The sequence below is a fragment of the Sebastes umbrosus genome, chromosome 3, assembly GCF_015220745.1.
Source record: "Sebastes umbrosus isolate fSebUmb1 chromosome 3, fSebUmb1.pri, whole genome shotgun sequence".
In the NCBI taxonomy this organism is placed as follows: domain Eukaryota; kingdom Metazoa; phylum Chordata; class Actinopteri; order Perciformes; family Sebastidae; genus Sebastes; species Sebastes umbrosus.
In genome coordinates, this window is record NC_051271.1 from 6655748 (window position 1) to 6672000 (window position 16253).

Below are 16253 nucleotides of genomic sequence, written 5' to 3' on the forward strand. Positions count from 1 at the left end.
ATTAACATTGGATGAATTGAATTAGCCACCTGCTGCTGCTGTGATTCAATCATGAGTCGACTGAAGTTAACATTTTCATGGCCTTCTTTGAACAAAAGATTAAAGCTCTTCTTTTGAGATCTATTGGAACAAAGATGCTAAGCTTGTATTATCAATATCACATCACAATAGAGAGGGCTGATTTTATAATGTCAACCATCTACATGAAACTTGAAAAGTGATGCTTGTCAGAGGAAGAGGAAGTTTCCCTTTTCCCCTGCTACAGTGCTTCATGACACAACAAAGACAAACACGGCAGCTCTACAGCTGTCAGAGAGAGAGCAAGAGTGTTCAGAAAATAGGCAGGCCCGGTTGACACGACTGCATATTGGTGACGCCGCGTATGCACTTCAGTGTAATGACAGGAAAGGCACCTCCTCTGCCGACAACCACGTGAGAGGCAACAGCTGGGCTTTGGTTACTTACGTCTGTGTCGGGCCCCTTATCTGCCCCTGGGCAGCAGAATGTGACTAATTCATGGCACCTCTTGTGGACCACAAAACAGCAAACTGCAGAGGAAGAGAAGAGACGAGAGGAGGCCGTTAAGAGAGAGAGAGGGATTCAGACAGAGAGAAAGAAATACACAGACAGATGGAGACAGACAGACAACTAAGAGATGTGAGATGGTGAAAATACAGTGTATCATTGTTGACTGATATGTAGACGGATAGCAAAAAGAGAAAGAGATCTGATAACAGTGAGAGGGATTGAAAAAAAACACTGATGTCTGGGCTAGGCTCTTTCCCATGTGTCCAGATGGCCAGTCCTGCCCGCAGGCTGACTGCTCTTATTGCACAGTACAGTGCCACCTCCTCACTGACATGACAGGAGCTAAAGCAGTCACCACACACACACACACACACACACACACTTTTGCATGCACATGAAGAACAAACACATCCTCGAACTGAGACAATTGCTGAACATGTATCCACATACGTAGAACACATCCAGGCCTACACACTTGAATACATGGTGTCATTATCATGCCAGGTCACTGGGTGCAACTGTAGTCTGCAGCCAAGCAAGCAGCAGACTCAAAGGGGAGGAAGGCGTCTGTTAATGTCTCTCAAAAAACGTCTGACACCAAGACGAGACCGGCTGAGGGGGCTAATTGTGTGAGCTGGCTGGTATATCAAAAACTGTTTATTCTCACAGTTCTGTCTTTGCATGTCCACCTCATTTGTTCACAACAGATCTGCCTATATATGAGTGTTATGTCTGCTCCTCTTCCCTTCTGATAGACAGAAGCTCCTCTCCCTTTCTTTCCCGAGCCTCAATGTTCTCAAGGCCGACACTTGCGGCATGAGATGAAAGCATCTGAATTGGTGGTTTTCAATATTCTTCACTTAGCTCTGAGTGACCCTGAGTAGACTCCATTAGTGGTTTGTGTTGCATCAGTGATGTGATGCATTCTCAGAGACCTTGCTTGATATTCAGTTTTTACAGTTTCACTACTGTTTCAGCAGCGGAGAAAATTGATGTGCAGCGTCTTTGTCTCTCTCGCTCTCGTACATGCATCCACCTACAGATCACCTCTTGTCTTCCCACTGCATCCCTCTTAAACAGCTCCTCCCAAACACTAATAGCTGAGTGCTTAAGATGAGCTGTGATCGCCACCGTGGATGAAATTACGTAGGGAAAAAAAACTCACAGAAAACCAGAATTCATTAACAGATGAACCGCCCAAATGAACACTGATTGTCAGGTAGGGCTTGGCGATAATTCAACATGATAATTTATTGTCTTTCAATGGAATCGTATCATGATTAAATCATATATCAAGATATCGTGATACACAATTATGTCATCTAAATTGACATAAACAAGCAATCAGAAAATCTGATAATTTTGCAGAAAATACTCAGTACTTTTCATTTCTCAAGTATTTAATTCACAGAGGAGTATACACAAATAGGCTTTACCATGCGGTTATTTCATATAGACTATTTATTTATTGAATTACCAGAAAACTTGCTATATCGTGATATATATCGTTATCGAGATATGAAATGACCTATATCAGGAAAGAAGATGTTGGCCATATCGCCCAGCCTTATTGTCAGGTGAGACGTAAAGAAACTAGAATAACTGCTTCGCGGTTGTACGCGTCCACCAACCAGTCAAGTTGTAGTTTACATCCATGTCAGTCCAAAATGTCATCACCAGCATTTTATCCTTTTAGACATTAGTGTGAAATTGTCATTATTAGCATATGAATTCTTGAGTTATGGGCAAAAACGGGTTTTGTGAGGTCACAGTGACCTTTGACCTTCGACCTTTGACCACTAAAATCTAATCAGTTCATCTTTGAGTGGACGTTTGTGCCAAATTTGAAGAAATTCCCTCCTAGCGTTCCTGAGATATCACGTTCCCAAGAATGGGATGAACGGAAGTACATACGGACGGACGGACGCGAGCCATGGCGCGGAGGCATAAAAAGGTGTCACCGAAATCAAACATCATCTGAGATTGTTTGTCACTGTTATCACCTGGACCAAACTACTGGTCCATTCATGCATTATGTAATGCTACCAGTTAAATACCCGTTCATGTGTCCTCATTCAGTCGGAAAATCGAAATCACGATTTAGACGTGCAAACACAAACTGAGTAATGGCAGCGCTGCTGTTAAGATTATGGTAATTATTTTTGACTTCTGATGTTTTGGAGTGAGTCAAACCCTCTACACCCATCCACCATCTGTCCCCGAGCTGCCTCCCCTAATATCATGAATAAAGACAGATATTTATGAATATGACCCCGTTAGCAGCACATATGTGTAATACTCGCTGAGAACATATTTTGCATTGAAAACTTTATTAGATTCTACTGAAATGTGGCTCATAAATCATGTTCATATGACACCGTATTGTGCATGAGTCATCACAAAGGGAAGCATTTGTGTCTTCTCAATATGCGCATTATCACCAAGGATTAGTTGAGTCTGGGCCATATATATAACACACACACAGCTTACATGTCTGCATATACAGGGAGGTTCATGCGTATTTTATATTGTATATTATATTAAATACTGAGTCACTGGTCATCAGGTTCAAATTAATGCTGAAACATTGTTCTTTTAATGTTCATTAATGTAGCTCGTTGACTATACTACTACTATACTTCCTTACATATATGACTGCAGTTGTGCTTGTTTGCTTGCAGCCACATTGCTGCACAGAAAGTCATGTGATGTTAGCATTCTGCGTACATACTCTGTCACATCACTTTTTGTTCAGAAGGCTGCAAAGAAATCAATATTTATTCGCCCACAGCTCTAAGAAATATCAGTGTTCAGCGGGGAATCGGCACCAATAAGCCCTGCAAGAAACGAAATGACAAAACATATGGAAATGCAATGCATCTGTTACAGTGCTTTTTTGTACAAAATACTGGAAATTAACTGAGTAATTAGACCACAAAGCGTAGACATACAGTACAGTGCATATATCAGTTTTTCCAGTAGAAGGTTGTTTGTTACGTGGGTGGCAGGTTAAACAGTGTCACAGACAGGGCTTGGGTCAATACCAACAGTATTGTTTGGATTTCCGCTCCAGATACCAGTTACATGGTGAAATTCACCTTTTTGAGTTTTGCAAAAAGGCTGTCAGAATATCAACCTTAATATTATAATCGTGAATATTTGATTAATATGGTTTGCAAGAGATGTATCTGAACATAACCAAACAGTATTTTTCTTTGGAGCATGAATGCTCTTTATCTCTGGCACCATGTGTAAATATTCACAATAGGGCTGTCGATCGATTAAAATATTTAATTGTGATTAATCGCATGATTGTCCATAGTTAGTCGTGATTAATTGCAAATTAATCGCACAGTTTTTGATCTGTTCAAAATGTACCTTAAAGGGAGATTTGTCAAGTATTTAATACTCTCATCAACATGGAAGTGGGCAAATATGCTGCTTTATGCAAATATATTTATTATTGAAAGTCAATTAGAAACACAAAACAATGACAAATTTGTCCAGAAACCCTCACAGGTACTGCATTTACCATAAAAAAAATATGCTAAAATCATAACATGGCAACTCAAGCCCAACAGGCATGATGTTAATTAGATTTTTTTTTTTTTTTAAACATAAATATATGCCGTAGTTTTGACTAGATCTGTATTGCAGGTAAGGAAACCAGACAAAATTATAATTTCTAATCTGTACATACACAATACTTAAAAATAAACAGTTAAGGTAACCCACATGTTGGTACTCCCATGTCCTTTTATGATGGCAAATCAATACAACCCCCACACACAGGCATATCACACCACCGCAACTCAGCCCCTTCTAGCCCCTCATTCCTCTTAGGAGCTATCGGTCAGTACGATCAACCACGCCAAACCAGAAACCAGACAGCTCATAAATCTCCCTGACTCAGTAACCTCCATAATTCCTCCTACAGTAAATAGCTTATAGTGGTATGAGTAGCCCCGATTCACACCAACAAACGCCAGCACTGCTTATACCAAACCTTTTGTCTTGTTCCTATTGATGAAGAGTTGAGCTCCCGTATGGAGCGCTCGTGTCCTTGTCCATTTAGCCGTCAATGCTCATTAGCAGCAATCAATTCTCATTGAAACTACAAGTTCCTCTATTACTAGCACTTCCCTCTCAACATTTCTAACATTAAATGCCTACCAGATATTCAAAATAGCTTATAGAAAAAGACTTGATGTGATATAAGAGGAAACGCCATGTTATATCAACCATATCAATACTTTTTAAGAGTATGAGAGAGAAGAAAGAGGAAGAAGGTATAAATGTGGATACAGAGGTGGAGTGTGATCGAGAAGGAGGTCGGCGGAGGCCGAATATGAAGGAGGTCGAAACTCGTCATCTTCTGCTGTTCTCATTAGAGCTCGGCTGCCTGTGACCAGTTGTCCCAGTGGTCTAGTTCTGGGGCAGCGCATACATCACCTCTGACGCCATCTTACTGGAACATCTCTATTAGGAGGATAAGGCACCAGGCTAGCTTCACAGTAACTGCATTACCGTCAGGGAACAATGTACTCTATATTTCAACAGTGCCGAGTGTTGATTAGTCTATTAATCAAGCGTATTTATTTTAGCAAATCAATAGGAAAGCTACTGAGTTACGATGCTTGTAAAGCCCGGAAATAAGGCAGACTGAGAACATCAGGGGTCAGGGTGGTCAGTATCTATTAAAGAGGACCTATTATGCTTATTTTCAGGTGCATACTTGTATTTGGGATTTCTACTAGAACATGTTTACATGCTTTAATGTTCAAAAAAACGCTTTACTTTTCCCATACCGGCTGTGCTGCAGCGCCTCTTTTCACTCTCGGTCTAAAACGCTCTGTTTGAGGCCCTCCTGGAAAGCCCAGTTTGCTTTGATTGGTCAGCTGGCCCACTCTGTTGTGATTGATCAACCGACCCAAACTCTTCGGACTCCGTTCCAGCTCCGCTCTAACTAGCTTTGTTTGGGGGCGTGCCAAACTACGCACTAGGCAGGTATTATGCAAATGTGTTACTTGGTGACATCACCACGTTACAGGAGAAAAGGCGGGACTTCAATAAGGCATTTCAGGCAGTTCAGGATCAGTGTTCCTGTGGGGGAGAGTAACTCTCTTTGGCATGGACTTTGGGCTTTGTAACTTTGCAGACCTTTTACATCTACAAAAAGCAATTAAGGCTCACAGAGTCATGTACGTGTCGGTGTCACCGCTGAGACATTTTCTTAAATCCTGCAAGAAATGAAATTTCGGGAATGTGAGGTGTTACCTCTGACAACAACTTAGTCACCTTTGAGGAAATGAAAGCAGCTAGGTTGTGAAAAAGTGAAATCCAACAGGTTTTTCAGGGTAAATGGAGACATTTGTCTGCCTCCTACCAATCTAATAATTCTCTTACTCTCTGGATAGGATTAATTAAACAGCAAGTGAGAGTGTAATGAGGGTTTCCAAATCAATTCTTGTTGCCTTCCTGCACAACAGACTGAGAAATCATTTTTCTTCCTAAAAGATAGCTCAGACCCACAACCACTACTCCCTCTCTGGAAAATCAATTTCTTCTAAATCTTTTCCAGGTCACAAGTTCATAGGAGCAATTTCCTGAATACAGGCAGGATATGAGAAAGACGGAATGATTTAATTCTACAGTTCTTGGGTATGTAAATGGGATTTATTTCCAAGATACCTCGCTAAAACAAAGGCATTGTAGCAGAGAAGGATTTTAGATCAAACTATCAAGAGGCCCTGCAGCCCACTGGTTCCGCTGATAAAAGCCAGTCTTCCCATACTGGGATGCTTTCATTATTCCCCGCGGTTCTTTTTCTCCACTTGAATGCCTTCCTGGACCATTTTCACCATTGTCACCAAACACTAACTCCACGCCCATGAAAAGGAGAATGAGAAAAACCATCAAACAGGAACAATTAAGATCTCACCGGGACAAAACGGTGCATGGAAATGGCTTGGATAAAGGTTTTTATTCGCTGTCTGATTTTTACATGCTTATCTTGTCATTCATAGGAGCACTGTTGGCGATCCAGTTATCTGGCCAAAACACACATTACATTACCAACTGCAAGATATAGTGACGAGTATGCCTCCATACTGTAAACATCTACTTCCCACTAAAAAACACAATTTAAAACCTGAACCAATCAGCTGCCTGTAGATGTTTGAACCAGGGCACTGAGTGTTTATATGGACATAATGGGCATAATAAGGGGAGTAGTAATTAAAACAAAGGTTAATCCAAATTGGCTGCAACTAATATCTTTTCATCTCAAAAATTAATTCCAATGTTTCAGTGTTTTTCTGCCAGCATTCATTTTATTCTGGTAAGCGTGGAAGAGTTATCACCAAGGGAGATGGGGAATTGTATTACTATCTACAAATGGAGATACATTTTACAAAAACTGTACTGCGCTATTTAAAGTATTTTTCAAAATGTGCCAATGTACAGAATGTTTCTTTTCTGCAACTATGAGAAGTCTGAAAATACCTCATCATGACTGTTATAGATGATATGACAAGACAATTAACAGGTTTTAGTAGGGGGGGGGATTGATACAGCATAGTATCGAAACAATATTGTATCAATACATAGACGTCAAGTATCGATCTTTTATTATATAAATATAAACTAACTATCGCTATTCTGTCTTTCAGATGGTTGAAGCAGGCTCAGTCTTAGAGTTAGAGTAAAGATACTGGTATCATATGAAACTAGAATACCTAAGGAATCCATTGGCATTGTCATGTTAGCTTGTCGGGAAGCTAACATAGCTTAATAGCGCTATGCCGTTACGCTTAATTGTGGCGAGGAAAAACTGGCATAGCCATTTTCAAAGGGATCCCTTGACCTCTGACCTTAAGATATGTGAATGAAAACTCTGAGATGAACAGAGTGACAACTGTATCTTATTAGATAAAGCAAAATTTGCAGTTCAAAAAAGGTAATAAATAGCAGTATATTGCAATATATCTTATCGCAAAAAAATCGCAATAAGATCGTATCGTGACTTAGGTATCGTTATAATATCGTATCGTGGGGCCTCTGTTGATTCCCACCCCTAGTTTTTAGCCTTGCTATCAGCATCATGGCTCTATGGATGGCAATGTCGGTCGCTCCATCACTTTGGTCCAGACTCAAATATCTCAGCAACTATTAAATGGGTTGCCATGGAATTTGGTACAGACATTCATGTCTCTTAAATTAAATCCAATATAATTTGGAAATCATGAGCAAAACCAACTCTAAAAACCAACAGCACTACTAAAGCCATCACCTGCAGCAGCCATGGCTTCAGCAGCATTTGCAGTGATGATGATAAAGTGATGTTAAAGGTCAACGACACTGATGTGGCTGCCTCACCATAAGCACCACCCATAAAGCTTTTTTCCACACGATGACTCTATTCACTATCATCTTAACTGAAAGGACCGGATAATAACGTTGACAACATTGTGCATCACTGTGACAGGAGGAACCGCGGGCCAATTCATAACAGGATGGTCATTCATCATCTGAAGTAACAGAAAATGAAAAATGAATGCAGACATTATTTAGATCTTTGATTTATTCCTGCTTAGACTTGGCTATAACAGGTCCATCTTTTAAGTAAAAAGGGCTACTGGACATTGATTAAACTCCCTCTCCAAGTCTCTTTTAATGACATTAAAACTTAATTACAGTGATCTCTGTTTAGATCAATAAACCTTGTACTTTAAGAGTCTGCAAGTTTCCATTGCCATGCAAATAAGTGCATTAAATAGAGTGATGTGCTTTTCCAAAGTTACTTTAAATACCAAGCTAATAACTACGGTATAATGTTATTCAGTTAAGGTGGGGCACGCAACACAATAAAGTCTTCATATGGCAATCTTACACATTGTATGCTGGTATCTTCACAGCCACCTGTCACTGTTCTGTGATCAACACATGTGACTTCCATTCCTCAGAGTCTCAATCATACACTCCTCCCTCCCTTTAGGCATGAATACCACCATAATTGAGTATCACTGTGTTAGGTGCCGACATGAGGACTGTCAGATACTTCAAAATAATGGTCTCACACTCAGACTCCACGGTGTATAATTTGATACCTGCAACATTTCGCCTGACAAAGCAAACTTGTCTGACAAAAAAATTGGTTTTGGCATTAAATTACAGTATACGGCATGCAATGTGAGTTTGTGACAATCTCTTATTTTGAATACTGAGGAAGATGAAACGGTGCAGACAGCGCTGGAGTAAAGCAGAGCCATTATCAAACATTTTTATCCTGAAATCCTCTGCTTTGCTTTGTACAGTTATCAGATATCATAACCAAAACATTTACAAACACTTAGTCTTAAGGGCCACTTCACAGAAACTCAAACATGGCGAGTTTTGAGGTCTCATGTTGGCTTGTTTCCAGGATCTATAATTAGATACTGACTGGTTGTACTGTAGCTACTTACACATCAGGTTATGCAGCTTAAGTACACAGACGGGTTCTTCCCCTTTTCTCATTGTTTACAATCCTGTCATACAGTAAATACTTCAACACTGTGAAAACAGTAGGACTGAAAACTACCTTGGGGAAACAAACTGTAACTCACAACAGCTAAAGGTTACGAGAAACCTTGTTATTCAACACTGACACAAAAAAAAGAGTAAAGAGTGATATAGAACATTGAAAGTTAAATGAAAATCACGGTGTGTAAATTAATCAGCTAGTAGGGATGCACTGATACCGATACCAGATCGGATATCGGGGCCGATACTGAGTCAAATAATTGTCGGTGACAATGGGGTAATTCAATTAAATTCTGTTTGTATACAATATACATTATATACTTACATAATAATAATAATAATGAATTTAATTTATATAGCACACTTTAAAATACAGCGAAATTTCAAGGTGCTTCACACAAAGGGTAAAACAATCACAATACAACGTTAAGACAATTTACATAAGAAACATGCGATTAAAAGCGTCAAAATAGGATGAATAAAATTATGGATAAATTACTTCCTGACATAAGTTAAAAGCAACTAAAAATACTATAAAATCTAAAAGTCAAAACGTTTTGACCAATCTGTTGCTGCATTAAAAACATTTACACTTGAATTGTAATTCTTGTTAATTTTGAAGATTTTTTACCAAGTTGCTGGTGTACGATTTATTATTTTAATACAGCTCAGTCAAAGTTTATATATTCATTTGTTACATTTTGTTTTACAAAGTTCGGAAAGCGATGTTTAAGTCAAGCCTGATCCAGTCTCCAAGCTCTGAAAAGTAAAGTAAAAGTAACTTGCATTCTTTTTTTGTGGAGTCAGGAGACATCACGTAGCCATGTCATATTTATGAAATATTTATAATCAGGTGGTTATTTATCACTGGTAATTTGTTACACGAACTGGGTGGATGACAAAGCCACTGCAGGGTGTAAATAACTGAATAATCAGCCATAAACTTCACTTGTTTGTTTTACTTAGCGGGCTGCAGATGTTGGGAATCACAAGGCATTACAGGGAAGTGGAAGTTATCTGGAAATATTTACCATATAACCTGGTATCGTGTTTGCCTTTCATTCATCATGTGTTGAAGTTAAACACCACAACTTGTACTGTAAACTCGAGTATCACGAGACCTGCCCCAGTTTCCCCACTGATATTTACACTTCATACTCGGCCGTGTAAGGTCAACGTCCTCGTCATAAACTTTGAGTGTTGACGTGGCTCGCCCTAATGCGCCGTTAGTTTTGTTTTCTCTGAGACTGGACCGTCTTTTATGGAGAAGGTGAAGGTTCAGCCTGGCTTTCGATTCTCCATCCACATCACCCATATACAGTTTATCGTACCAACAGGCACACACCTGCACAGCACATACTGTAGTGCACAAAGGAAGAGGAACAGAAGAGATTGTTTGCTACTAATGAAACAAACAGTTACAGGTATACGGACAGGTCCACCACAGTGCTTTTGCATTGCACTTTAAATCCCCTTCATGCAACACTAACTAAATGTTAAGAGAGACATGGACATGCTGGGACAAAGCAAGGGTAGTTTCCAAGGAAACAAGCCATTATGAGGTTATTGAAAGAAATTAAGGAATCTATCTTAGAGCAAGAATTGAAGCCTTGGGCAGGAAACCGAATGGAGTGGCTCTCATTGGTCTGAGAAAGATAAGCAACAGTAAGTACTCTCACTGAACATGAAGACATAAAAAAGTTTATTTTATGCTCCATGAGGTGGAGGTCCAATCAGTATTTTTGTCTGTGTATAAATGACAATTATTACATTCATATTAGGGCTGTCAATAGATTTTACATTTTTTATCTGTTCAAAATGTACCTTAAAGGGAGATTTGTCAAGTATTTAATACTCTTATCAACATGGGCGTGGGAAAATATGCTGCTTTATGCAAATTTATGTATATATTTCTTATTGGAAATCAATTAACAACACAAAACAATGACAGATATTGTCCAGAAACCCTCACAGGTACTGCATTTAGCATTAAAATAATATGCTCCAATCATGATATGGCAAACTTAAGCCCAACAGGCAACAACAGCTGTCAGTGTGTCAGTGTGCTGACTTGACTATTACTTGCCCCAAACTGTATGTGATTATCATAAAGTGGGCATGTCTGTAAAGGGGAGACTCGTGGGTACCCATAGAACCCATTTTCATTCACATATCGTGAGGTCAGAGGTCAAGGGACCCCTTTGAAAATGGCCATGCCAGTTTTTCATCGCCAAAATTTAGCGTAAGTTTGAAGACTTATTTAGCCTCTTTCTCGACAAGCTAGTATGACATGGTTGGTACCAATAGATTCCTTTTCTAGTTTCATATGATACCAGCATCTTCACTCTAGCTTTAAAACTGATCCCGCTACAACTTAAAAATTGCATGTTATATTAATGCATTAAAGAAATTAATTAAAACAAATTTGTTTTGCCTAATTTGAATTAACGATAACACGTTAACTTTGACAGCCCTAATTCATATATCACTGAAAATGTTAACATCAAGATGACAGGAGCTGAAAAAGCGTCCTGTATTACACATAAACAAAACCTTTAATAGCACCAGAAAACATTCATAATTTCTGAACATGAACTTTTCTCTTCCAACGAAAAATAAACAAAAAGCCCCAAAGCTGCTGGACTCACACTGACTGGAGGCCAGACTTGTAGACACACATGAAAATATACACAGAATCAGGCCATTTAACTGAGTAATGACCGTGTCTTTATTAATATGACTCATAAGTCAGATGGTTTACGGTTAGCGTTATTATCTAACGATGTGATCTTTGCTTCGTCTGCTTGTAGACACTGAAAACGGGGCAGCGGAAGATGTGAATTCACAGAAATATTCACCGTTTTCGGCAGAAATATAATTGAAAGAATCCATCTTAACTAGTCATTTAGTCATGACATGTTTTGCCCTGGGAGAATTTCTAGCAGTGTCCAATCCAATCATATTCTGCTTCATACCTTCAGTATTCAGTGAAATGGGGTTTTAGCTGCATTCTGCAATCATGCCGCTCATATTCACTGTGCAATGAAACTGAGCTCAAACACCCCAACTGGGAGTCATTCGGGCGCTGCTCGGTCTTTGGACACCATTGCAGATATTCTTTGCCCATAAACATTTATTAAATATTAAATATTCCCATCAAACCGTTATAAGAGAATTCTGGCACAGAGTTGAATGTGTTTGCTATGAGGGCGGCTGAGGCTGATCTCCTTTCCTCTTTTCCTTTCCTATAAACTGCACTTTGCGATTTCCAGACAGGCATTTATGTAACCAAGGTCTAAGAGGAAAAAGTTAATTCGCAACGTGTACAAAAGCAACTCGGCTCCCTTTCAACTGCACCTCTTTAACACTGTATATGTATCTTAAAACACTGACGCAGCTTGTGGGCTGTGACCTTGGACAGATTGAGTTAAAGACTGTGTGGGAAATGTTCAATAGTTGTTGTTGTTTTTTCTGTGCATGCACTGCTGTATCCAAGTTGTCATAAAGACTTTAGTCTGACTACAGTAATGCTTGTTTACATGACTTGACTTCCTCCCCCACACATTAATTCCCCATGCTCTTTTGGAACATTTATATACAAGATCCAATGACAATCAAGCTCATCATATCTAATCATTACACAAAGCTCCTAAATAAACGTCTCCACCTGGCATCGACCCATTACTGGATAAGATTTCGAACCCTGATCCAGTCCAGCTGTTAGAGAGAAACTACGCCGGTCATGTTTCCGTATTCAAAATAGCAATTATGTTCCATCTGTTATGAAAAGGTCCTGATTACAGTGACGACTATGGGGCTTTAAATAAATCAATGCTCAGCTCAAGAAATATGGATTGCTGATTGTACAAGTGATGAAGAAAATGCATACGCGGTTCCTTTGCTGGTAATTGCCGGATAGTGAGAAGGAGACTTGTGCACACTGACTGCACATATAATGGCTACTTGTGGGGGAGAGCGGTCAAGAGGCATGGCACGTAATGGAAGGATGTGGATTGCTGTCTGCGCAAATTACACAATGGGCACTCAAGGGGAACCCTTGCAGGTATACCAATTAGAATCAGCCGTAATGGCAGACTTCTGTGCGACAGGTAGGACAGAAACAGTCTGGCAGCGAGTCAGAGGTACAGCAGCTGTAAAGGGGCAGCTCTGAGGGGGAATGGGGCTCTGCCTGTGCACATTAATCATTTTCAAACTGGGGCCTAACATGGCAGAGGCTATGGGAATAATGGTGGTGGGATAACGTCTGAAAAAAAAGGTCAACAGCTAGCACTTGTGAGCACACCATTCATCATTTATGATGGAACTAAATAAAGAAAATCGGTTTAAAAAATGAAAAGTAGTTACATAGGGCTTCACAACTGTAAAATGTACACAACCTTGAAAAACAGGAACACTAAAATAATAACACAGAGATAGACATACAATAAAACTAGGGACGTTAATGGTTAATCTGTTAATAATCTAATTTATGAATATTAAAAGAACAATATGTAGGACTGACCGCTCGCGTTTAAAAGCAGTCCAAATTCAAAACATTGCAGCTGTGGCCCGTCCGCTCCTCCGGTTTGACTGATAGCAGTTAGCGCACATTTTCACAATTTTAGGGTTACCTTCTGGACATGACTGCGTTAGCCTCTGGCCAGCAGCAGTTGCGAAATCACTTCACCAGCTGTGTGTCTCAAATACTCTCTGCCTTGATAACCCAGCTGCACACGGACCACAGAGAGATGTGCCGAGGCTTTTCAGGTCGGGTAGAATCTAACGTTAATGTTATCTCTGTTGATCCAGTGAATTTTCTTGTTTCCATGGCGGCAGAAGGCTGTGTTTGCATGACAATTTGTTTCATATGATGCAATGGGGTGTCGAAATGGGCCGTGGACGGGATCACACCGGCCAACACAAAAACAGATGTTCCGGACAGAAGTGGTTTCAAAGGAGAACATACTGGCTGTAGCATTGTAGTCAGAGAAGCCAGTATTTCAATTCAGCATGTTTCCTTAATCTCTGATGATATATCACAGTTATTTATGATTTATTAGCGTGAATATATTACATATTGGTCCTTTAACTAACAAAGCCCAAAGCTGGTGCTATTTGTGCAATATTTGTTCAAGGAACATTCTTTCTATCTGTATTAATGTTTTCAGTGTCCAGAATGAGCAATTCCAATACAGTTGGAATAAGTGTTGCACTTAGAAGACTGATCCTGATGCAATGACAAGACAATAAGACTTAAAGTGTGTCTGTGTCTATTTTTTACTACTTGATAATGAGTGTTTGTAGGCTGCGGCCCTTTATGTCGTTACATGAATGGGTAAGAAATTACTCTAAGTGCCTGCGCAGGAGCAGAACTATTACATTGAATGTCAAATTGAAATTGCCCATGTCAATAGTTTAAAGAGGACCTAATATGCTTTTGTGCTTTTTCTCTTTTCTTTAGTGTGTTATACAGTTTCTTTGTGCATATAAATGGTCTGCAAAGTTACAAAGCCGAAAGTCCACGCCAAAGGGAGTTACTCTACCCCACAGAAACACTGCTCCTGAACTGCCTGAAACGCCTTGTTGAAGTCGCGCCTTTTCTTTCGTAACGTAGTGATGTCATCAAGTAACACATTTGCATAATACCTGCCTAGTGGCTACTTTGGCATGCCCTCAAACAAAGCTAGTTAGAGCGGAGCTGGAGCGGAGTCCGAAGAGTTTGGCTCGGTTGACCAATAAAGCTCAAACTTTAGACGGTGAAAAGAGTTTCTGTAACACAGCCGGTGTGAGAAAAGTAAAGTGTTTTTTGAAGATTAAAGCATGTAAACATGTTCTAGTAGAAACACAAAATACAACCTGAAAATAAGCACAAAAGGTCCTCTTTAAACACAGCTGTCATTTAGAAAAAAAAGCATGCAGTTTATATTTGATATGCTTTGACTGATAGATTGATCATTAATGTGGTCGATGATCATTTAGGACATTGCTCAATTGGGATAGAAAGAATCCAATCATTGCCGGCAATTACCAGGCAGGTCTTTTATTCATTATCCATCCTGCTGATTGAACTTAGTGATCCTTACCGAGAACACAGATGGGTTTGGATGCAGCGGGATGTTTTGCATGCTGAATGGCGTAATGGTGACTCGTTTGGGTGTGCATGTGTGTGTGTGTGTGTGTGTGTGTGTGTGTGTGTGTCAGTCTGAGTGAAAAACATACTTAGGATTCTGCTCAAGATGCTACTGATCTCTGCTAACCGGTCCTTGATAAATGCCTGGCTGACTCCTTTGAGGTAAAGAAAGCCTTTTTTCACACACGGCTGGCTTGGTTTGAAGAGCCGGGGTGATTTGGGATGTATAATGTATGTTCCTCTATAGCCGCTAATGGCTTCTCCAAGAAGCAAATTAACAGATAATGAAGATCTTCTTGGACAAAACAAAACAAAAAAATACGCACAAATTGCAAGTGTGCAGGTACATAGAAATATGTATATCTAACAGAGGTTGTTGTTTTCATTTCCTCTAAAATATAAATACAGCTTTAAAACATTAAACTATGGCAAAAACTATGGCCAGAGGCCTCTAAAATGAAGAGTGAATAAATGAGCTGGAAGACTAAAACTGCTGCACACAACATTGTAGAATCCGCCTGCACACCCACGGGAACATCTTACTGCAGGGATAACATGAATGTTCAGGGTTGCAGCCTTTATAGCTCTTCTTCTTCTCTGGCATTAAAGGCAAATAGCTCATGTGTCCTCAAAACAACCCCAGAGGCTGGCTGGTCCTGGTGGACTATACCATCACTGATCTTTCTTCAGTTCCTGCTCTGTTTGCGTGCGATGCTTGGTCAAGCACTTACATTTACATCTAAACACAGAGAAAGACAGTTCTAACAGGTGTGAGCATTGATGGATACGAGAATGAGAAATCGCTTGACTCATTAAGCACACATGAGACTAGATGGTATGCACGATCAATACTACGATGGACAAATGGTTAATTTCCTCACCATGTAAGGCCTTAGCAGTCAATAAATGTCACGGTCATGACATTTAAAACAAAACCATGCATACATTTTCATCTAACAGGCAGAGGTCAAAGTGTCTCTGGTTAATTTTAAAGCAGATTATAAACCCTTGTGGACCATCCCAACCACTGTGGGGAACAAAGTGGCAGAACTCCCGCTGAGCAGTCAGCACT

General features: G+C 39.8%; 1 protein-coding gene across 6 annotated transcripts in view; it reads right to left on the reverse strand.

Annotated features, from left to right (window-relative positions):
- The window catches only part of prkcaa (protein kinase C, alpha, a), a 185688-nt gene that overhangs the window by 113377 nt on the left and 56058 nt on the right, over nt 1-16253 (reverse strand). For all 6 annotated transcript variants that reach the window (XM_037765172.1, XM_037765173.1, XM_037765175.1 and 3 more), the window contains exon 3: nt 466-548. In XM_037765172.1, coding sequence (XP_037621100.1) covers nt 466-548 — 83 coding nt within the window. The remainder of the gene's footprint in view (nt 1-465; nt 549-16253) is intronic.